The sequence below is a fragment of the Nannospalax galili genome, unplaced genomic scaffold, assembly GCF_000622305.1.
Source record: "Nannospalax galili isolate Female #2095 unplaced genomic scaffold, S.galili_v1.0 scaffold1027, whole genome shotgun sequence".
Classification (NCBI taxonomy): domain Eukaryota; kingdom Metazoa; phylum Chordata; class Mammalia; order Rodentia; family Spalacidae; genus Nannospalax; species Nannospalax galili.
Window position 1 is genome coordinate 571,360 of NW_008355723.1, and position 24,424 is coordinate 595,783.

Sequence of the window (24,424 nt, forward strand, 5' to 3'; positions counted from 1 at the left end):
ATCTCCAGTGGGTCTGTAAGACCCTCAATACAACCAATCTTATCCTTTAAAGATGCTCATCTATTGATAGTCTGACCCAAGCTGGCATTACCTTCAATGCTGGAATAAACTGTTTCCAAAATCTCAACCCAAGATGGAGATGTTTTACTTACTGACAGCATAAACAGAAAACGGGCAGTCTTTCAAGGTGATTCCATAGAATGGGATGCCCCTTATTGAGTAGAACATGTCTTCCTACATAAAATACATCAATTTCATTACTTTCACACTTCCAAAATATATTGGCTACCAAATATATCTCTCTGTCTCTCTCTCTCTGTCTCTGTCTATCTCTCCCTGTCTCTGTCTATCTCTCCCTGTCTCTGTCTCTGTCTGTCTGTCTGTCTCTCTCTCTCTCTCTCTCTCTCCAGTCTCCATTTCCAGGTCTCTGACTGTCTGTCTGTCTGTCCGTCTCTCTCTCTCTCTCTCTCTCTCTCTCTCTCTCTCACACACACACACACACACACACACACACACACACACACAGCCAAAACTCTGAGAAAAATACTGAGTTTTCTGGGCTGTTAATGTGTTGTCTTCATGTGTGGACAATGGTCCTTTGCCTCCACTACCCAGTGGTGCTGGACTTCTTTTTTTAAATATAGTATTTCACGCTGTAGGAACTCAGAATCCTCCTGCCTCACCCTCCTGAGAGCTGGAAGTACAGGCATGAGCCACCAACCCAGGCTACAGCTGCTGATGCTTCTGACAAGTTAGACTTTATACTCATTTCCTCACTTTCCCCCTTTGCATCATGATAAACGACTACTGAACCATTCACTCTGGAATTTCTAGGTCAGTCTCAATTTGAAGTATTCTGTCCTCCTTCTTCTAAATAAAAAGTTCCCAATTTTTTATTTGGAAAATATGGTCGCTGTAATAATGGCATTCTCCTCACAAAAATATGGGCCACAGCAGAGCCACACCATTGTTACAGTGCCCACGTAGGGTTTGTGGCCATTAAAAGGAAAACTGGCTGGTCCACTCAGGGCCTAAGACCTAATTCTCATTAAAGAGAAAAATAATGCATTTGCTATTAAACAATTTAGAACATAGATGAATTTCCCTTTGTTCTAGAGGAGAAATTTTCAAGGCTAAGGAGTTCCCATTTGATGGAAAATCTGAAGCCTCGGGGCTCTCCAGCTGCCACACTCCCACATGCTGGCTCTCAAGGCACATCACACTCACTATTAAAGTGTCACCATTTATATTTGGTGCTAAATCTCTCTCGCTAAGCTACTCAACATGGTCTACTAACAAATTGATTCCTTATTAACACAGTGGAGTAAGAGCAAATAGGTGTCAGTGAAGAAACTTATCTAATCTCAAGTCATCAATGAAGTGATTCACACCAGCACCGTGAAAAGAAAACCTCAGTTTGACAGCAGCTTCGCAGCGTTTATGAAGGGCACGCAGGCTGCCACTCCACCGGCTTCACTGCACGCCTCTGCAGGAGTTTTGTGTCCCTTTCCTCGCATCACACCCTGAATCCTTAGAGCACGGAAGAAAAGGAGGAAAGGAGGAAAGAATGGACGAAAGGGAGGAAAGTTATACTTGCAGGGAGATTTTATAATGTTTGCTGGCTGCCTGCATACACAACCAGGTCCTATTTTTCTCCCACCTCAGGACCCTGTAAGTGAAGGCGGTAACCACCTCATCCTAATAGCAGGATTATGGAAAAAAAAAAAAGCTACCAAGTCATATTCTTCATGCACAGGTCAGTTAGTCAAAACCTTGGAGATCCTAGAAAACTTCCAAATGGAAAAGAACTAAATTATATTCCCAGTGGTCATGGGTATTTCAGCATGATCATAAAGAAGCTATAGATTCTGACTCAGATGTGTGCAGTTTGCTTTGGACTTTGTTCTTTTTACTTATGAAACATCTTAAACGTTTTTCTAAATTACAGCAATTCAGTAAAAAATTCAAACCTTAGGGTTTGGTTTCCTCCTCTAGCCGGCTGAGTCATAAAAATAAATCTCAGCCATTTCAATAGCCAACACGCCCCTCACATTAAGGATTGGTATTGTTCCTCACTCTCCCATTTCATCCAAAGGTCACACCCAGCTCACATTTAAAATGCTCCAGGGCTCGTCTAGCACTTGCACATTTAGTAAGAGTGCAGAACCTTGGCCAAGTTAGAGGGATGAGTTGCATCAGAACCTTCTAGGGGAACTTCTGAGAATAGACTATAGCTTCAGAGGCAGCCAAACTCAGATCCCCATCCTGACCCTGGGACTGGGGTCCTGTTACTTGTTCTGAGTATTCCATGGGCATGTTAACAGTACCTGCCTTTTAGGCAGCTGCTATAAGAATGGAAGAGAAAAGATTGGCCTCCAGCACAGGGTCTGACTGTGTAACCCGGGCCGGCTTCAAACTCCCAATCCTCCGGCCTCAGCCTTCTGGATACTGAGGTTACGGGCTGTGGCATCAGTCTGGCATGAGTGCTTGCTTGCTTTTCACTATTTCATGTACTTTGAGATTCAGCCTGTGATGAAGAGCATTTCTCCTCTGCTTTCTACTGTATCAGTTGTCAGGGAGGGACAAGGCTCACTCCAATCAAACCTCAAGGAGGCGCTGCTGGGGTATGTAGAATATCCTATCAATGCAAAAATCCAGAGTTGAGATTTAAATCAGAAGTCACAGACTGGTGGTCTCCTAGAGTCAGTAAGGCGTGTGTAACACAATACATTAAATTACACATGCCAATTACATACACAGTAGCTAACACAGGGAAGTCAATGACTATACACGTGGCTGCTTTCACTTGTTATACCCAGTGTAACTAAAATCTTGCTCAAGGTCACACATCAGCTAATGGCAGAAATGGATTGGTACTTGAATCTTTTCAGGAGAGTCTTGTCTCATGTCTATTACTGAGAGTGCTGGGGTCAGACAGTGGGGCTGAAGAAATGGGCCAAACACCTTCCAGACCCCAAGAATGATCTGTTCAACTTACAATGACAGCAAGCTGTCTCTTGCCCTTGACCTTGCTTGAAAAGCACAAGTTGGATTCCTTCTAGTCTACGTAGAAAGTGCCAGATAAGGATTGCGGGGGGGGGGGGGGGGGGGGGGGGGGGGGGGGGGGGGGGGGGGGGGGGTGTTCTGAAGGGCAGTGGCAGGGCCTCACAAGGAGGCTTCTTGTCTCTAGGTTGCTGCAACACACGGCAGTCTCCACCTCTGGGAACCTGCCCAGGGTTTTAACAGCCAGTTGAAAGAAGGAGCCAGAGACAAAGAGATGCAAACATGACCGTTCTTTGCCAAGTCTGGGGAGGTGAGAACATGGATGTCTGGGCTCACAGGCCTGAAAAAGATCCTTTCGAATTTCAGTGGAAAAATCCCAGTTCTGTCTTACGGAGAGCACAAAAGGAGTTGCTTTCCAGCTCTGCACAGAGGACACTAGCTACAAGCCTGCAGTGGGCCTGAGAAGGAGAGATCAGGAGCAGGTAGAAACTGCGTTTTTTTATTTGTGATTCAGGAGGATATTCAAGAAGAATGTATAGAGCACCGACTCAGAGAAATTCTGGACCAGTGTTTAGGGCTGGAGTCAGGGCTGTAAGGGAAAACGACTGAGAGGACCTGACATGAAGCTCAGGCTGAAAGGATGGATAGGAGTCGGTCAGGTGTAAGTCGGGGAAGACAACTTTCTGTTACCAGACAGCAAATGCCTTTGTAGCGCCCCAAGTCCACCATCACAGTGTGGAAACGGCTGAAGACAAGGCAGAAAGGCATTAAGGGGGCTGTGCTCCAACAACCTTTATTTACCAACACGGGCATCTGAATTTCATATAATTTTCACTTACCATGAAATGTTCTTTAGATTTTCTTCAACCCTTTAAAAATGTAAGAGTCACCCTTGCTTGTCTTTTAAGACTGTGCTGAGGGCATTGGGCATAGTCAAGGCCATTGCTGAACTGAGAACATGGTATTCATATCTAAGCCACAGACTTTCTTAAATTCTTATGCCCAGGTTGGGACTAAAGTGAGATGTTTGAGCTACCCAGCATTCAAAATTTAAGGTGGCAGTCACTGTAAGTAGAGGATGGCCATCTGTGAGGCCTCCTTAAATGTTGTTCCTGGACACCTTGCTCAGCTCACTCTAGGTCTAGGCTGGCTTGTACCTGTGCACAGCAAGGCACTTTACCACAAAGCATTGTGTGCCTCCTCGGCCACTGGTGTTTGATACCCTTCTTTGATAAGCCCGTTTGCAGGCTGAAATTATGATTTCCCATACAGAAAAATGATTCTGATAATAAAAAGCTAAGGACTAGGAAGAGGAGAGACAGAAAAGCTATGCAAACTGGAGTTTGAGAATAATTTGAGGGACAAATAAAATTGTGTAAAAAATTGTAATTAAAAGTTGTTGCTTGCAGAGTGAAATGAGAAACTCTGAGAAAGAAATTGATGTTTAAATAATTATGAAATAAGCTTCACTGGGCATTAAAATCATAAACCTTCCTGGCTACTTTCCCTTTTTTCTTTTTATATTAATTCTTTGACAATTTCATACAATGTATTTTGATCACATTCAGACCCTCCCTCATCACCCATCCTCTATTATTACTGCTTTTCTTTTCAAAGGCCTATCAAGTCTAATCTGTGTTCCCCAAATGCCCTTGGGTGTGGGTCTATCCCTTTGAGTCTAGTCAACCTACCAAGATTCATCCCCCTAAAGAAAACTATCCCTCTCTAAGTAGCTATCAATTGCCAACAGATTGTCAGCTACAGATGGGGCTTCCTGCCCACCTACCCCATTCATGCTGGGGTTTTTGGCTTGGGCTTCCAAAGGTCTGTGCATGTTGTCACAAGTGCTGTGAGTTCATATGTGCAACTACTATGTAGTTTCTAGTCAATAAGTTTTCCATGCATTCATCTACCACCTCTGGCTCTTATGATCTTTCTACTCCCTTATCTGCAATGGTCCATCAGCTTTGGGAGGAAAGTGTGCTACAAGTGTCCCATTTAGAGTGAAGAACTTTGCAGTCTTTTATTCTTTGCATACTGACCAGCTTGGGCCTCTGTGTTAATCAGCATCTGCTCTAAGAAGCTTCTCTGGTGAGAGTTGAGAGATGGGTATAACAATAAGACATTAGGGGTCAGTTTAATACTATGTCCATTTAGCAGAATAATCATAGTAAGTTCTCCCCTATGGCCTATTACCTGTCTAGCTACAGGCTCTTGGCCCTGATAACAGTGCCAGGTATGGCCTGCATTTTGTGAAGCAGACCTTAAATCCAAGTGGAAGATAACTGGTTACTCCCATAATATTAGTGTCACTATTTCACCAGTGGGCATATCTTGCCAAGCCAGTTGTCACTGTAGCTCACAGGATTCACAGGTAGGTAAGGATAATGACTACCTGTCTCTTCCAGTAGCATGCATAGCACTTTCTAGCACTATGAAAGCTGGCCAATAGAGATGAAGCTTCGAGGTCAGTACCAGCTTGATTGCTCCTTGTTTGTTCTATGACTCATATATGTAGTCTTCAGCAATAAGGTCTTACCATCAAGTTCCAGTGGGTAACCAAGAGCAATGGCAATAATATTGTTGTAGGTTCTTTGGGACTTCCTTCGGCAACAATTCCAAAAGAGGGAGTTCATTCCTGGCATTGTGTAGGGCCACTGAACTCCTGTTAGAAGGTAACTACATTTAAACTCTCTTTATATTATATATATAAAGAAACTTTTACAGTAGCAGATTTCTGTATGGTTTTTCAAAAGGCTTTTGGTGTTTTTGATCCTCTTCTTACTCCATCCTCTGCCCTCCCCTCCTAGTCCCCACTGCATTTTACCCTTCCTATTCCATTATTCCCTCTTCCTTCTTTATATCACTGCATTCTGTCACCCCTCCACGAACATCCCTCCACCATGGCCCCTTATTAGTTTCCTGACCTCTGTGGATTTTCCAGTTAAAACACACTTATCTAAAGATTCAAAGCTAGCATCCCCATATAAGAGCAAACATGCAATGCTTGTTTTTCTGGGTCTGGGTTAGCTCACTTAGGATAATTGTTTCTGGTTTCATCCATTTACCTGAAAATTTCATTTCTTGCCTTTAAGTATATATTTTAAATCATGTATCTTGATAATGGATTTATATTCAGAATATATAAAAAATCAAAATAAAAAGACTACTTGATTTAGAAATGGGAAAAGGGGTTGGGGTAACTCAGTAGTTGAGCCTTTGCCTAGAATATGTGAGGCCCTAGGTTCAGTCCCAGGATTTGACTGGACAGTCCTCCAAAGATATACAAATATCTGACAAGCACAAGAAAAGATGTTCAGTCATTAACCGTCAGGAAAATGCAAACAAAACTACAGTGAAATTACCACTTCATCTCCAACTAGGATGGCTACAAGCAAAACACAGACGATAACAAATGCTGGTAGGGATGTGGAGAAATTGGAACTTCATGCATAGCTGTAGAAACGTGAAATGGTGTTGATGCTTAGGAGAATGGCCTGATGATTCCTCAAAAGATACACAGAGTTATAGGGCTCAGAAATCCCACTCCTAGGAAACAGCCTGATGATTCCACAAAAGATACACAGAGTTATAAGGCCCAGCAATTCCACTCCTAGATCTCTACCTAAGACAACTGGAAACATCTGTTCTCACAAAAGCCTGTGCTTGAATGCTCACAGGGCTTGGAACATTCCTTACTGTTACAACACACTTATCTAGCACATAAGAGGCCCTGAGTTCTATCCCCAGCACTTCAAAGGAAAAAAAAGTTCACAGAATCTCTAGTCATAATAGCCCCAAAGTGGAGACAATTCAATGTTCAACTAAGGAGTAGATAAGTAAAATAAAATTACATACAATGGAATGTTATTGCACAATAAGAAATCATGACATCCTAAAAATGCTAGCATAGATGAACCTTGCGAGTACTAAGCAGAGTAAATGAAACAGTCACAAAAGACTGCATACTCTCTAAGTCCATCCGTATGAAAGTCCACAACAGAGCATTCTACAGACAATGAAAGATCAGTGGTTGCATATGGCTAGGAAAGATGGCAAGAGTTAGGGAAAAGGAGGGTGATGGTGCAGGGTTTCTTTTGGAGGTGATGAAAATGTTCCAAAGTGACTGCAGGGAAAGATGCACATATCTGTAGGTATAGTTCACACTTTAAGTAGGTAAACTGTATCTCAATAAAGCTTTTTTAAAAGCAGAAGACATCAGAGTACCTCGCCCCACAACCAAGGAGATCTACTTTTGTTCTTCAAAGGAAGAGGGCACTTCTTATCCCTAAAAGGTACTACAGGTCTTCATGTTGCTGAAGACTGAAGTGGTTTTCTGCTGAGCTTTCTGAGGGATTAAGCAGGGAAGGGACCTGGGTGTAAGTAGGGGCCTAGTGTAGGGGTTAGCAGTTTGCATGCGTCAGCTCTGCACACGGGCCACCAAAGGGGGCATCATGTGGGTGTCATGGGGCTCTTCCAGGCCAGAGCATGAGTCAACGCCACTGTCTGAGATGAGCCTTTCAAGGAGGGTCTGCCCAAGCCACCAGTTAGTCTAGTCATGAGGATCAGAGGATGGTCACATCCAGACCTACACTGATGCTTCAAAGTCCTTGAATACTGAATCATTTGGTCACTGGGATAGAAACCTCCTCACCACCTCAAGGTGTCTATGAGCCCCATATGTCTGCTATCCTTGTATTTCCAGAGAGGGAAACTTCTACTGATCATGACTTTGGTGGTCATCACATGGGTGGCTCCAGGCCTTGGTCTATAAGACCAGGGTTCTACCTGATGGCATGCCTTTGGCCCACTGGCTCTGACTCTTTTCACTCCACATAGTAATTATGGGCATTCAAAGGATAAGTTTCTACAGTTGATAGCTCTGGTTATGCAGGACGATCAGGGGAAGAGGAAATGATTCCTGATGCTAATCTGTCCCAGGGCTGTTGTGAGACTAGCAGTGGCCATGAACACATTGCAAACCTGAGTTCCAGTGGAAGGTTTTCATTCCACCTCTTACCAAATCCTAGCCAAGAAGCTGGTGTAACTACAGAGTTGAGGGAGTGAGTTTATCTGACACTGTCCCAGGGTAGCCAATAAAGGAAAGTAGTTCAATCATCCCAGAGCTGGCCTCAGACAGTCTGTCACATTTTCCACGGATGCACTGAGAGTTACTACATTTTAAGGGGTGAGTGGGGGCTGTACCCCTCTCACAGCACTCAGCAGGAAAGGTCAGCTTCATCCTAGCCCCGTGTTATGAACTCTACTGAAGCCGTGGTAAAGGAAGACCCAGTTAGGCTGCTCACCAGGGACTGGCTCCCAGCTTAGTCTAAGCATTCAATGATATCTTAATTATTTCAAGGTCCAAATTGCCCCCAAGCTCCAGGGTAACAAAATTCCCAGAGCAAAAAACAAGATCTTGTTGCTATTTCAAAAGCTACCTGCTACACTGGACAGCAGGGCTCAATGGACTTCCCTATTCATAACAGTTACAATTTAGGAGATGAATTTATTACCAGTGAACCACATAACAAAGATATTATCTCTTTCCCAAGGTTCATGTCACTAAATTTGAAAGAGAAAATAGGGCTGGGGATATAGTTCAATGAGAAAGTGCTTGCCTATCAAGTGTGAGGCCTTAGGTTCAATCCCTAGTACTACCAATACACACACACACAATACAATCGCATTTGCCCAACAGCTATATTATTATTCAATTCATCATTGCCTCTTAGGTTCAATTTTCTGTGTTTGGCAGTAAAGAAGAATCATTTCAATATTTTTATTTATTTTTGTTTGTTTTGTGTTTTTTTAGAGTAACAAATATTTTACTAAAACATAAGATTTACAGAAGTTTTTTTTTTTTTTTTTTTGTCTTTTTGAGACAGGTTCTCCCTGTAGCCCCAGCTGTCCTGGAACTCACTATGTAGACCAGACTGGCCTTGAATTCACAGAGATCCACCTGCCTCTGCCTCCTGAGTGCTGGGATTAAAGGCGGGTGCCACCACGCCCAGCGCTTCTTTCTTTTTTAAAGGGGGAAAGGGGTCTACACTTGACAGCAAAGCCACAATGTTATTAGCTGTGGTGTTTATTTAATGTTCCTATTTTAGTTCAATCAACCAAGCTTGTCGATCTAGAGTCTAAAGTTAGACTTGGCTAAAAAGTGCATGCTAAAGAATTGATTAGCTGCATTTAACCACTGTGATTAGATCCTACAAAGATGGGGGGAGGGCATAAAATTAAGATAAAACTACTTTCCCCCTGAAAAATAAAATAAAAACACCCATTCCCTGGCAGCTAACCCCAACATCTACCTTCATTCACTGTGCTTTGCACTTAAACCACGATAGGGAGATGGGAAAACCAGGAAGCTGATGCTTTTCAACATCTCACAACAATCCAGATGACACTTCTAGCTCATGCTCAGCAGTGGATCAGCACAAGAAAGAGATTTGCTAATGCACATTTAATCACCAAAGATGAAGGTACCTGGGCTTTTGTTTCTAGGACTGTGTCCATTCAACGCAAACGAAAGGGAAGAAGTCTTGGCAGAACAGAAGTGACACACACCTGATGATCAGATCAGATCTACTTAAATACTATCCATGGTGTATAGCTTAGGCCATGAATTCACTGTTTCTATAGCTTGGGTTTTTTTGGTCTTCCACTACTCAGCTATATCATTTGCTAACAGATCATTTGGATTAGGAGCACTTAAGAAAGCCTGGACTGATAGAAGAACTGTGCAGATCTGCAGTGCTGGGGACCACTTAGTTTTCAAAATAAGCATGTTCTTCCCAGCTTGTCTACATTAGGGTGATAAATTTTGGACATGAACCATACTTTAGGTTCTGCCATCGAGTATTCTTCTGGAAGGAATAGTTCACGTTTAAAAGTCCCTCCCTCAAAGGGGGAGTTTGGGAGCCAGCAATGACCACAGGAAAATAATAGGTGTTGCTCTCATCTGGTTCTGCTTTTATGCCAGGACCTGGTTCTGTCAGTAAACACTGTGTGTTTGGCATGCATGTAGGTAAGTGCACCCATGCTGTGCAATGCCCATGGAGGCCAGAAGAGGGCATAGAATCCCCTGGAACTGTAGCTATGGATGGTTGTTAGCCGCCATGTGGGTGCTGGGAACTGAACCCAGGTCCTCTATAAGAGCAACCAGCACTCTTAACCACTGAGCTATCGCTCCAACCCAGGAAACATTTTAGAAAGAGGCAGACTATGGAAGCTGGTTTTGATTTGTTTTTGTTTACAGTTTTTCTAGTCTGACTTTTTAAAAAATAAGTTTTATTTTTATTATTTCTCAATTTTCCATTTAAAAAAATTCAACATGAATTCTTTCTACTTTGCCACACATATTCATGTACAGTGAATATTCTTACAGATTAAGAAAAGGAAATCTTTGAAGTGCTAACACAGGAGCTAGTAGTATTTCTGACTGGGCACCCCACCCACTTCTGGGCATTCCACCATTACCCAGTAAAGCGCAGGTTCCTTGGGCAGCTCTGCCAGGGCAAACACTGGAATGTCTTGTGCTCAGACTTCTCCTTTAAGATAACTCCAGGCATCTGAACTCCCCAAAACTCAGACACGAAGAGAATTTTTTAAGAGGATAAACACCCTTAACCAATCTTTAACCTGCAGACTTTAGCCACTTGCCAAATACTCCACTTTGCTGTGCCAATAAATCAAGGGCAGGGGAGGGAGTACAAGTGTAACTGGATAAGGGTTTGGGTTTTAATTTTTCACAAGCAGGAGGAGGATAGCAATATAGTTAGTCAGCAAGCATTAATCCTCATTAATGTCTTCATTCAAATCCTTTCTTCTCTACACAGCTGTGCAAATATAAATTAATTCAGCCATTTTGACTAAGACAGCCAAGAAAAAAAGTTTAAAATATGATACCAAAGAATTAATTACATGAATAACACATTCTTGCAATGCATGGGAAAGACTGTTTGGGAGACTATGCCATCGGCTGAGACATGCAGTTGTTCCTTGGTATCTGTGGGGACTGGTTCCAGGACCCCCAGGGGAACCCAAATCTGTATTCAAGTCCCTTATACAAAATTGCATAGTATTTGCATATTACCTACACACAGCCTCCCAAACACTTAGATTCACTTTTAGGTTACTTCAATTCATATGATACAAATAGTTGCTACACTGCATTGTGTGGGGAATAATGACAAGAAAAACAGGCTATACATGCTCAAAACTATTGTTTTTTGGTTTGGTACTAGGAACTGAACCCAAGACCTTACACATGCTAAGCAAGTACCCTACTACTGAGGTATACCCTTGATTTTTTTTTCAATATTTTAATTTTGATACAGGGGCACACCAAGTTGCCAGGGCTGGACTTGAACTTGCAATTTTCCTACCTCAGCCTCGTGAGTCATTGGAATTATAGGGTTACACCACTAAGCCTGGATAAATGTAATGGGGTGGGAACATTACTGGAGCTTGAACCCAGGACTTTGCACATGGTAGGCAAGAACTCTTCCATTGAACTACAGCCTCAGCAGGGTTGATTTTGCAAATGCAGACCATGCAGATAAGGAGAGCTAACTGAAGATTAGAACTCTTACTGCTGTTAATGTCCCTGGGAAGCCACCAGAAAGGGAAACAAGGTGGGAATGAGTGGGTCACAAAGCAATAATTTAAGGAGGGTGTGGGGGTGGAAGTGGCTTCCTGCAGAGGCCCACAACAGCACCATCATTCCCGATTAACTTGAAAGGTAAAGAGGAACAAAGAGCTTGATCTGTCAATCACTTATGGAGTTATAGTCATAATTTAAATTCAAGTTAACTCCAGAGACTGTTTCAAAGCATAACCTTATTCCTGTTTTCTACATACTTGGCATTCTGCTTGCATTATGAAGAGGGAAAGAAAAACTGTGGGGCTCAGTTCTTCCCCTTCATAAGTTAGTTTACAGTCTGACCGAGGAACCAGGAAGGACACACACAAAACAATCAGAAAATAGACTGGGAGCACACCACTGGGGTATGGATCTTTTGAATGAAGGAAGTAATTCATAGGAACTGAGGCAAGTAAATATAACTCAGTGTTAATTTTGCTAAGCATTTCTACCAGGTTCTCAACTAAAGGGCAACACGAAGAGAAGACTCTACTTTAGAAAAGACCAATTAATTATTGCCACGGTGTGGCGTGCATGTTGAGAAAGGGTTCTCCCTTACAGAAATCTCCTTAGAAAGGACAGGACAGCCAGTCCATCTCCAGTAATACCTTTTATTTTTCATTATCATTTCATTTCCCACAGCAAAGTAAGATAATTTTATAGGGTTTTATGACATTATTCAAGTTTCTCCTCTTTACCTTAGACCAAAATCTACATCATAAAACTGCCCACAGCCTGGAATCCATCCATATGAGACACAGGCGAGAGAAGTTGCTGCAGTCCACTCAGAGAGGTGTGGCAGCCTCTCCTGGCCTCCAGAGACCCAGCAGGGAGGAGACCATTTGCCTCAGCTCATCAGTTCTTTTCACTGGGAATTAACCAGCCCAGGCCTGACCAGTGAAGGTGTTTAGAAGCAGCTGACCAAAGGCTCCAGAGAGGAGAAAGCTGGAAGGAAGCACATGCATGTGGGGAAGCATCTGAAATTCACACCCAACTCCTTGGGAAACAACACCAAAGTTCTGCAGCAATCTGCTTCCATTCACTTTGCTACCCTGACATTTCTGCTGTGCTCTTAATGTTCACGCGTACGTGATTTTAGGATTTTACATCCTTTCTGGTGGGATGGCATGCTGTCATCAGCAGCAGCCTCATGGTGGAGAAACGCTAGGCAAGTTCTCAGAGTGCAGAGCAGGACAAGCAGGCCTCTGATAAGTGGCTCATCTGTGACTCAAGGTTCCATGTGCAATCAGGGGAAGAAATGAATCCACACACTGGCTGAGTTGAATGATCAGCAAACAGAAAAGCTTTCACTGTCAGGCAGGGTCCCTGGTGCTCCCCAGAGCCTAACCAATGTCAGGATCTATAGGATAGAACAGCTATTTCCCACATGTACTAATAAAAAAAGCAAAGAGCTCAATTTAGCTCCCAGGCCATGGTTCCGAACGTCTCAAATTCCATAGAGCTGCCAAAGGAACTTTGAAATATATTCACAATGCACCCAACTCCATGACTATGATTGAAAGGGTCTTGGTGGGGCCTGAACATTGTAACGTGAGCCCTTGGTTATATTTACCCTAATACAGGCAAGTCTGAAAACCACAGTGATGAGACACTGAAATGAACAAGAGTCTTAGGCTCCTTTAAAAGTCTATTCCAAATTTTCTTTCTGGACACTGAGAAACTACCTAAGAGCAAACATCCTGGATTACAATTCTAGTTATACCATTTACTAGCTTTGTAACCTTGGAGAAGTTACAAGACTTCCCAGAAGCAGTCTTCTTAGCAATACAATAGGGTTAACAATCACAACATCATAGGCCAGCTAAGAGGACTGTGTGACATCTAGCATGGAAATTATGTAGCCCCAGATCTGGCACATGCTGAATGCTGGATAAATGTCAGCTATTTTTTTTTTCCTTCATTTTATGTGCATGAGTGTTTTGCCTACACGTATGTAAGTGCATCCATGTCAGTCAATCCCTGTAGAAGCCAGAAGAGGGCATCAGATCCTACTGGAACTGGAGTTATAGATGGTTGTTAGCCACCATGTAGGTGCTGGGAACTGAACCTGAGTCCTCTGCAAGAGCAGCCAGTGCTCTTAACTGCTGAGCCCTCTCTCCAGCCCCAGTGTCAGCTATCTTGATTGATGATGAAAAAGTAAAAATACCTCTGCAATATTTTGATAAAAGTGATGTCTTTCTAAACTTTATTTCTAGGACCAGGTTAATGAGACTGTGAAGAACTGAAATTTAAGAGTTCCAGAAATACTTTCCCAAAGGGAATGGAAGAAGGAAGCAGGAATGTTTACCAAGGTTAAAAAAAACAAGTGAATTAGGCATCATGGTACATTCCTGTAACTACAGCACTTGGTGGAAATGGGAGGATCAGGAGTTCAAGGTCAGCTTTGTCTATATAATGAATTTCAGAACAGCCTGAGCTATATGAGACTCTATCTCAAAAAACAAAAGAAAAAGCCAGGCACGGTGGGGCACATCTTTAATCCCGGCACTTGGGAGGCAGAGGCAGGCAGATCTCTGTGAGTTCAAGGCCAGGCTGGTCTACATAGTGAGTTCCAGGACAGCTGGGGCTACAGGGAGACCCTGTCTCAAAAAGACCAAAAGAAAAAAAAATGAAAAGAGAAAAAAATAGAAAAAGAAAAAAGCAACAAGGAAGAGGTACATGGTACTGTGTTCAGAAGGGAAGATGGCCTGACCAAGCAGGTAGCCTGACCAAGCATATTCTAGAGTAAGATACTTAAAGAGAAAAAACTATGGAAAGAATTCAGAGGACCCAGAAATGTGGATGAGAATAAAAACCGAATATTTCCATTAATCTGAAGTGGAAATTTAGCATTTCCTTTCATTATGAATACAGGTGACAAATCTCAGTAAATGCAAATATAACTGATCTTGTTATTAATAGATATAACACATATTTTCACATAATATCACAGTTGTGATAGACATCCTGAAGTCTTAGTGATAATTGGGGTGACTAACTGTCTCCATTTGCCCAGGATGGAGGGCTTCTCAGAATGTGCAGCTTACAGTGCTAAAATTAATACAGTCTCAGAGAAGGTAACCTCTATTTGCATTCAGTACTGTATGAAAACTGTGGTGGTTACCACATTGCTGGATAATGTCAGTCAGTGTGCTAATAAAGAAGCATTTGAAATCACATTTTACAATTTCAAAGATTATCTTGTGTCTGATAAATGCAAATCAGCATAATTTGTCCTTTATTAATGTTTTCTATTTCATTTGATGCATTTAAAAATATTTTTTAAGTCCATAGGCCTCACCGAAGGGGTCCATGACACAAAAAAGTTGTTTGTAAAATGTAAGCCACAGGATTTCAGTTCCTTTAGGCCAGCAAAGCTAAAAGCAACAATGGACCACATGGCAGGGAAAAATCTCACACATGCATCTCCAAAGCCAATAGACTGAGCCATTTTTCTACTACCAAAAAATCTCTAATCCCTCTGCTCCTGAGGACATATGTGTACATTTTATTAATCATTTATATTGCGGCAGAGTCAATCCAGTCTTAATAACTCTTAATTGGCATATCTATTTTCCAATAACTACAAATTATTCCCCTAAAATAATATTTTGTCAGCTCTCAGTTTATATTTTCCATTCAATTAAAACAATGGAAATTTTGATTAAGAAATCAAGTTTAATGGAATAATGAAAAGAGACAGGTGTACCTACCTGTACTCTCAACATTTAAGAAGCTAAGTAAGGAGGCTCAGAGTTCAAGGCCAGCCTGGGCTATATACATAGAAAGTCTCAGGCCTATGTAGGATCTATGCAATAAGACCCTATTTCAAAAACTTCTAAAAACCAAAGGTAACGATGGAGGGAGGCAGGGAGGGAGGGAGGGAGGGAGGGAGGGAAGAAAAGAAGGGAAGAAGGAAAGAAAAGTAAAGCAAAAGAAATGATGAAAACTTGAACTCTTACCAAATGCCACTGGGTTTCTGACAGTCGTTGGCTCCCGCTCTGCCTTATGTTCATGGTTGATGGAGGGTCCATTACTTTCCCACAAGGTGGCAAGAGACTGTTTCTCTTCTGATCGACATAGCTCCAAGCAGTCAGTCCAATGTGGCCAGAAGGAAGAGTTCTCACAATTGCTCGTGTCCCAGTATACACAGATTTCTTAACTTCTCTGTCATTTTTACAAAATCTTCTTACTAACAAAGTGGACCGCTCCTTTTTGTTTTTGAAAAAGTCTTCCTCTACATCTTCACAATTACCCGAGAAATCCTCCAAAGAGTTCAGAAAAGTCTTGGCAGGTAGATTGTGAGCAAAACCATCCCTGCAAAAACTCTCGCTTGAGCAGACCACACTGACCTTCGGGCGGGACCTTTCAAAGCACAGGTATTTATCATGCAACGTGTTGCAATGGTCACACCACAGCTGCCCATTCTTATTACCACAGGTCTTCGCCAATTCCATCAGTTTACAAGTATACGCCATGAAGTTTTTCTTTTGCTGTCCCTCAGGAAGTGTAACACAATTTCCACAATCATCCAAAATAAAGTTTTCTGACAGGGTATGTAAAGTGCCTGACATTCTTCTGTCAACTTCATAATGGAGATGAAATAAGGCCATATTGCTGTCAGGGTGGGGGCTGCTGGTCTCTAGGATCCCAGACTGATTTCCCAAAGGGCTTATATCCATGGGAGGATCATCCATTTCCAGTTGAATTCCAGGGAACACCTTTCTTTCCAGTGGAGAAGGAATTCCAGTTTCCAAACTCAGACCTTCCTTGGTGACAGAGTCACACATTTCACATAGCTGGCTCTGAGGAAGGCCATGCTGGTTTTGCAATAAGCTTTCACAGTTAATGTTGTGGTTTTCCACAGAATCCGGCACGTTTTTCTCCCAGCATTTTTCATTGTGGTTCTCGTCACTTACTATTTTCTCCCTTGCTATTGAGACAACCTTGGGCAAATCACTTCCAGAAGATTCTGCTTTAGGTTTGTTCCACCGTGAGATGGCATTCGGAATCTGCACACCCTGCCTGACAGCATGCGCCATTGGTATAGTGGTGTCTGTGGCCCTTTCCTCTGCAGCTGACTGGGCAGACACTTTTCTCTGAGTCACTGGGATGAGAACGGAAGCTTCCATCTCTTCAGAAGTCATCCTGACCAGCTGGCTACTCCTCTGCTTCCTCCTCCCTGTTGACCATGTCAAGATTTCTATCAGACGAATAATCTCAGATAATCCCAGTCCTTCTCAGAAACAAGCTGACAATTCCTTTCATTCAGGTGCATTGAAAACCAAATAAATCTTTCCAGTTGTAATTTCCTACAGGAATATGTTTTAGAGAAAAATTTTAAGGTGGTAGATCAATTTTCTTTCTTTTGTGATTTGAAATTTGCTTTTAGGAGGACTTTATTCAGGATTAGATTCTGCAATTTGTGGTCCATTATTAATGTTCAACAATTTAAAAATCCAGTTTGAAGGTCTTCTGTTTCCTGCAAGAAAAGGGATAATGTCAAACACTATGGTATTTAATATTTTTTTAGACCAAGTTGATAACTTGACTCTTAATAGAAAATATAGATCAATGTTGAGGAAGGAGTTTTACAATCAAAAGTCAGTTTTAATGTTTTAAGTATTTATCACTTTGACAAGTCAGAATTTCTGCTTCCAGCAAAAATGGAGCAATAAGAATCAGATTTATCTTCCTGCATTAAATAAATTCTAATCAGGAAAAAAAATATGGTTTTCATACAATGAACAGGCAAATAGAACAGTACTGTCTGCATCAAGAAAAAAAAAAAGAGTGATCACAGTCTAAGTACCTTAGCTCACTGCTTAGAGACTTCCAGGTCCAGGTAGAATCCAACAGTCTATCTGAGTAGAAGAGAAAAAGCTAAGACTTCAGGAAGGCCAAAGAGGCCAGAGAAATAAGAGAAGTCAAAGGTAAGAGAAACAACTGCCTTTCCATCAGAAACAATGTGAGCAAGGACTTAGTGGAGCAGGAAAAAACACTATCAATGTAGAATTCTATACCTAGCACAAATGTCTTCAACACATAAAAACAGAAAAGACTTTTTCAGACATGCTGAAAGTATTCATCAATAGCAGAATGGAAATACAAAAGGTGATAAAGGAAGGCCTCAGGCAGAAGGAATGCCAGAAAGCATTAAATATGGCATAAACATACTCTCTCATTTTTAAAATCACTTAGCAAGGTAATTGATCATTTAAAGCAAACACAGTAACAATGTGTTATGAGATTTATAAAAAATGCAAAAGTGAAATGTCTGATCAGACAGCACAAAGGTCAGGAGAAGAGAAATGGCACTATAATGCCATAAGGCTATTTTCTACATGAATCATTATCTTATTACTTGTATTAGTCACTTTTCTGTTGCTGTGATAGATACACTGACCCAAGCAATTTATAGAAGGAAGGGTTTATTTGAGCTTACGGTTCCAGGGGAATTACAGTCCGTCATGGCAGGAAGGCATGGTGGTAGAGGTGGCTGGAGCAGGAGCAGCAGAAGTAAAGCTCTCACATCATCACGCAGGCACAGGAAACAAGAGAGTGACTGGGATCTGGCAAGGCTTAAGAACTTTCTAAGCCCACCCCCAGTGACGTGCTTCCTCCAGGACAGCCACACCTTCTAAAACCTCCCAAAACAGTGCCATCATCTGGGGACAAAATGTCCAAACACTTGGAGCCTGTGGGGGACATTTTCATTCAAATCGCCACATTACTTAAAAGGTGCACTGTGATTCACATACTCTGAATCCTACAGCAATCACTTAGGGAAAAAAGACACCAGGAATAAGTAAAAAATTAAAATCATTAAAAATTCAATTAATTTTAAAAATCAGAAAAACAAAAGGTGAACAAAGAAGAGACGAGGCAAATAGGGACTAACAGTAGATTTAAACATCTCAACACCTTTTGTCAGCATTTTCAGCTTTTCTGCAACAAATTATACATTTAAAAAATCCTTTGGTTTCAGTTGAGGGAGAAACTGTTTAGTTGAATGTCAGTAGACATAAAAACTTCGATATTTAAAGGTATTGTAAATAGCTTAGCCTGTTCTTTATTCTTCAAGCAAATTATTGAACCTCTTCTCCATGCCTCTATGCTGTATATTGTGTGATGGGCTAGACAGCCAGCACCAGCTTACAACTCTATTGATAGAGAGCCAAACAAATTTCCATCTGATGTGGGAGGTACAGTAAGAAAGGATATTCAAGGCAACTCGGGACCAGAAAGTACCCATCACAAGTAGACCATCTCTTCTAGATGCAGCTCTTCCTTCTGAGGGGTTCATCAGCAGCTTTGCCTTACCTTTGCTCTTCACCATAAGGATGTCCCTCATCCCTTTCCTCTTTTCCCAAAAAGCTACCAACTTCCCCCTTTCTATTACATATGTGTCTTGACTGACACAAACATAGTCTCTTTCCTGTTCTCAGCACATGGAGATTTTCACAGCTATCCCAAGGAAACAGAGGACACCTTGGTAGTTACATTTTTTCACAGACATAAACCGGCTCTATGCAGTATGTCCTACTTCGACATCCCAACTTCTTTGATTTTTTTTGCCTTTTTTAAATTTTATGTATATACATATGTTGTGTGTATGTATGCAAGTGCACTGTATTGTGCAATGCCCAAGGAGGACAGAAGAGGCCATCAGATCCCCTGGAACAGGAGTTGCAGATGGTTGTTAGCAGGCATGTGGGTGCTGAGATTTGAACCTGTATTTTCTTCAAGAAAAGCCAATGCTCTTAACCACTGAGTCATCTCTCCAGCCCTCTTTTATTTATTTATTATTATTTTTTCCAACTCTTTCTATTTTTAAGATTATCTTTCCAGTTTTCCTTTGTTTGTATATATGTTTTATATAAACATGTCCTCAGTAAGTGCCCCCATGTCATGTAATCCCCTTGGAGGTCAGAAGAAGGCATCAGATCTCCTGGAACTGGAGTTAGGATGGTTGTTAGCTGCCGTACGGGTGCTGAGACTCAAACCTGGGTCCTATGCAAGAGCATACAGTGCTCTTAACTACTGAGCCACCTCTCTAGCCCTATAATTTCAATTCTATAGCTGGAATCAATTCTGTTAATCTCAGTTTTATGATCACCAGTTAGTTAAATTATCATCCTTGAATTATGCTTTCTATATTTATAGTATAAGAAGAAACACATATTTTATATATGTCAGAAAAAGTTGGCCAACAAATACATATTAATTTTCTATCTGTTCCCTCTTGGGAAGTCCTAGATTGACTTTAAAAAGAAGCTATTAGGTAAGATTAGAATTAAAGCTATAGTGAGCATTAGACTATGGAAAGATTAAAGAAAATTGAAAGCACCAAATGTAGAAAATACTCTAATAGATTTTAGAAACAAAAGGTTGTAAAATAGGGTTAATCCGCTTTCTCAAGTGGACAAGTTTATAAGGGAGATTAGAAAAGGACCACCCTGGAGAGATCAAAGAATGTCTGGGCTACGGGTGTGCAATAAGGAGGGGAGGTTTGTCAAGGTAAAATATCTAAGCTGGAGATTTATTGGTAATTGATAATATGATGAGGGAAATGAATGAATGAAAGTAGAGCAATAGAGAGTCTGCCAGTGTTGGAAATCATAGACAGAGCAGTAAGATAAGAAAAACAGATAAAAGGTATAAAGAGTTGGGCATGACATAGAAGCAGTTTTTAGATTCTGAACAGGAGAATAACAGCCAAGAATAACAGTGTTGGTTTTTCATGGGCTAAAATGGGGGCTAGAAAACTACAGCCTGAGCCAGATGCTGTCCTGCCACCAGGTTTTATACATAAAATTTTATTGCAACACAGTTACATCTACTCATTTCTGTCACGTCTATGTCTGCTTTTACATTGTAACAGTAGAGTTGAGGAGTTGTGACACAGATCATGTGGTACACAAAGCCAAAAATATTTGGCATCTGGCCCTTTGTAGAAGAGGTTCACCAACCCTGTACCAGAAAAATAGTGAGATAACAAGATTCCTTTAGAGCCAGAAAATGAAGTGGGAGTCTGGTTGCTGTCTTCACCTATCTAAGACTCAAGATGAAGAAAGGCTCATTTCAGATGGTCTGGAAAAGCAGGATAAGAGACAAAGCATATGAATTATTAAGAAAGAAATCTCTGTCCCAGTCTAACAAAGAATTCCTGACATTTAGAGTTGTTCAACAAAGGGCAAGCCATCTTTGATGGTGGTCTTCTTTTAGATGTTGATAGAAGCATTTCAACAGAACCACATTCAGCACTGAGGGCACTCAAAATGTGCTGAGCAAATTAAGTGAATGGATGACTGTCTGTCCATTTTAATTATAGAAACAATGGCTAATACTTAATGCATACAATATGTAAGGCATGTTCTAATTGTAACGTGCGCATTATCTTATTTAATCTTTACAATAGCAGCATCACTAGGGTAGTGGAGACTCCAAGTTGCTCCCCAAAATCTTTGCTCATAGTTACCCTCAATAATATAATCTCTTAATTTCAAGCAAACTTATAGCTACCCCTTATATCTAAATATGGTGATGTAACTATGTGATAGCCAATAAGATAGGTTTTCAGCTCCTGATAAATGTCCTTGAAGGCATAGGGTATGCACTTCTCCTCCCCACCTTTTTTTTTCCTGCTAGTTTAGAGAAAGCCATGATGGATCTGGAACAACAGTCTTAGATGATGGAGTGAATATGAAAATTAAATGATTTGTGTAGCAAAGAAATAAGAAGCCTGGGTGCCTACTTCCTGGTACTCAGGAAGGGAAATAAAAATTCTTATCTTCTTTAAGACACCACCATTTATGTTTTGTATCACTCACATCCAAGTCTCTTTCTAATAAAGGTGAGTGCTATTATCCCCAGTTTATAGATAAGCTCAGAGTATTTAAATGATTTATACAAGAGTACAGAGATGTGACACAATACAGAAGCTCTATGAAAAATTGCTTCCATGGTAGGAAAGTTATATTAACTAATTCTTAGAATATTTTCAATTTTTTTCCTGAGACAAATGAAACCCAATATATCATAAAGAATAGTTAAATGAATAAATATGAAATACAGGCATACTAGCTGTTCTTATTGTAGGTGTTAGATAGAGGTAGGGCTTGATAACAACAATAAAAATAACAATGAAAATAACTTATTGGGGGGCATGTTCAAAATACATTATATATTTGTATGAAAATGCCCTTATGAAACCCTAGGCACTGTGTATGATCAGTACACACCAATAAAAAATGAAAACACACAACTAATCAAAAAACGGTCAATGCTTTATGTACCTATTATATTCTGTATAGTCAGGTGGCTCTTAACCAGAAGGCCAGCAAAGATTTGAGAGATGGGGGATCTTAGCTGCGACTTTACAGAAAGGTAACAATTATTTATAGCCATGGAAAAGAAAAGAGGCCTTGAGTAGAGGGAGGAACATAACAGAAGGTGAAGGAGAAGGAATCCCCACACAAAGCTTGACTTGAGTTCTCAGGAGAACATTTTATCCAATCGAAGTGAAAATTGCTTAGTAATTCCACCATCATGGAAAAGAGACACTAAGGTAACTGTGACAGCCGCTAACAGAATTTAATAGTCTTATTTGAGTCTTTAAAGAGTTTTACAAAGTCACTCAATATCTGTGGATGACAGCCAGCCAACCATGGGACAGTTGTTAGCTCATGCATTCTCTTCCCAAGGTCAACTCTGCAAAGAGATTAAAGAAAATATTTTTGCCCTCAGAAATGTGTCCTCCCTTTCTCCTTGTCACATGCACATGGAACCCATGGGTACAAGTGTGCATATGCCCACGTGCAAACCCTGCACGGTACAAGTCAGTCCCTACTGTTTCTCCTTCCAAGTATCTGCTGTTCCACTCCCTCCTGACCTCCTTTCTCTGAACTATTACGATGGAAATTCCATAACTCACAGGAAACAGAGCTTTTTAAACATTCCCCCAAGCACTGGTGTACTCATCTGGGTCCTTGTCCAAGACCACAAAGGTTTAACCCTTTGTGACTTCGACTCTCCCCGGTAGAAAACCCAGAGTCTGGAATGTCAGACTTCAGACCCAAAAATCCAGACATCCTGATATTTATATTCTGTGTATGGTGGGTAGCAAGAGTTGACTGATAAGGAGATGAGAAAGCTACAGGAATATTTTTCACTCACACTTAATAAAATTGCCAAAAAATAAAACTGAGGGTCACAAAAAGTCTGTTCAATGCACACTTAATAAAATTGCCAAAAAATAAAACTGAGGGTCACAAAAAGTCTGTTCATATCAGGTTAACTCTCAATGTAAAACTCAAAAGGAAAGAAAGGCCTTCTGGTAAGCACAACCATCTTCTCCAGAAATAAGGACCATAAGCACTGAGAATCAGCTGAAGCCAAGAGTGGTGGAGACAGGACTGGAACGCCACACTGCTCAGAGGGCTGGACTCCATTGTCGTAGGCCTATGATGTCACATCACACACAGAGTTAGAAGCTCATGATGGATCACAGACCCAAATATTAAGTCAAAAATGATTAAACATCTAAGAGGAAATAAGAAAAGCTTTTATGACATTGAGACACAGATCATTTTCTTAAGACACCAAAAGCCCTAACCATAAAGAAAAAGAAACAAAGAAAATGGATTTAGTCAAAATTTAAAACTTCTGCTCTTCAAAAAAAGTAAGATGAGTCACAGAAAGGAGCACGTAAAAAATACATGTACCTAAAACACCACCACCACTAACAACAACTCAACAACAACAAAAACCATGTACCTGAAAGGCCCCTTTTGTTTGCTTACTTATTTTCTTTGTTTCTCTTTGTTTTTTTTTTTTTTTGAGAATTTCATACATGTATACCATGTGTTTTGATCAAATTCACCATCCACTCCTACCCCTCCAGCTCCTACCAGAACCATCTCACTGTGTCTCTCTCCCAATTTCATATACTTCTTTTTTTTTTAACCCACTGAGTCCAATTAACACATGTATATAGAGCCATACACTGGAGCACAGGCAACCTACCAGAGGACGCATCCCAGAAGAAAATTGACTTTCCCTACCCCAGCAGCCATCAACTGCCCAATAAATGTTTTTTAAGCCTCTATAACTCAGGGCTAGAGAAATGGCTCAGCAGTTAGCAGCACTTGCTGCTCTTCCACAGGATCTGAATTCAGTTTCCAGTACCCACATCAGGCAACTCATAACCACCTGTAACTCCAGCTCCAGGGAAACTGACATCCTCTCTGGCCTCCTTAGGTACCTGCACACACATGGCACTTATACAGGCACATATATGCACATGACACTTATACAGGCACATATATGCACATATAAATAAATATCATGGGGTCCCATCTCAAGATAAAGAGCTACAAGCAATCAATGGCTACTGAGGGAGGGAGAATCAGTTTTCTGCAGGTATTGGTTCCTTGAAAGGTTATCTAATCCTAAGTGGGATGCCCTAAACACAGGTACACACATGCACCACTAAGTGGACTCAGTGTATTTATTGCATAAACTATATTAGTATATATTTATAAATATATTTATGTAACAATAATAATCAAAGACGAGGACAAGGAATTGAGAGGGAGTGGGAGGACCGGGAGGAACTGGTGAGGGGCTGAGAAGGACAGAAATAATGCAAAGATAATACTCATGTATGAAATTCTCAAAATAAAAATAAAATAATCTTTTAAAAACTACTATAACTCAATAATAAATGAACAATGAAATTTTTTAATGGGCAAAAGACCTGAATAGATACCT

General features: G+C 41.0%; 1 protein-coding gene and 1 pseudogene across 2 annotated transcripts in view; both read right to left on the bottom strand.

Annotated features, from left to right (window-relative positions):
- Positions 1–24,424, bottom strand: part of Plce1 (phospholipase C epsilon 1) — a 351,996-nt gene that overhangs the window by 284,758 nt on the left and 42,814 nt on the right. For both annotated transcript variants that reach the window (XM_017803186.2, XM_017803185.2), the window contains exon 2: positions 15,613–17,132. In XM_017803186.2, coding sequence (XP_017658675.1) covers positions 15,613–16,797 — 1,185 coding nt within the window. In that variant the 5' untranslated portion in view covers positions 16,798–17,132. The remainder of the gene's footprint in view (positions 1–15,612; positions 17,133–24,424) is intronic.
- On the bottom strand, positions 9,596–10,025 carry LOC103750140 (annotated as a pseudogene).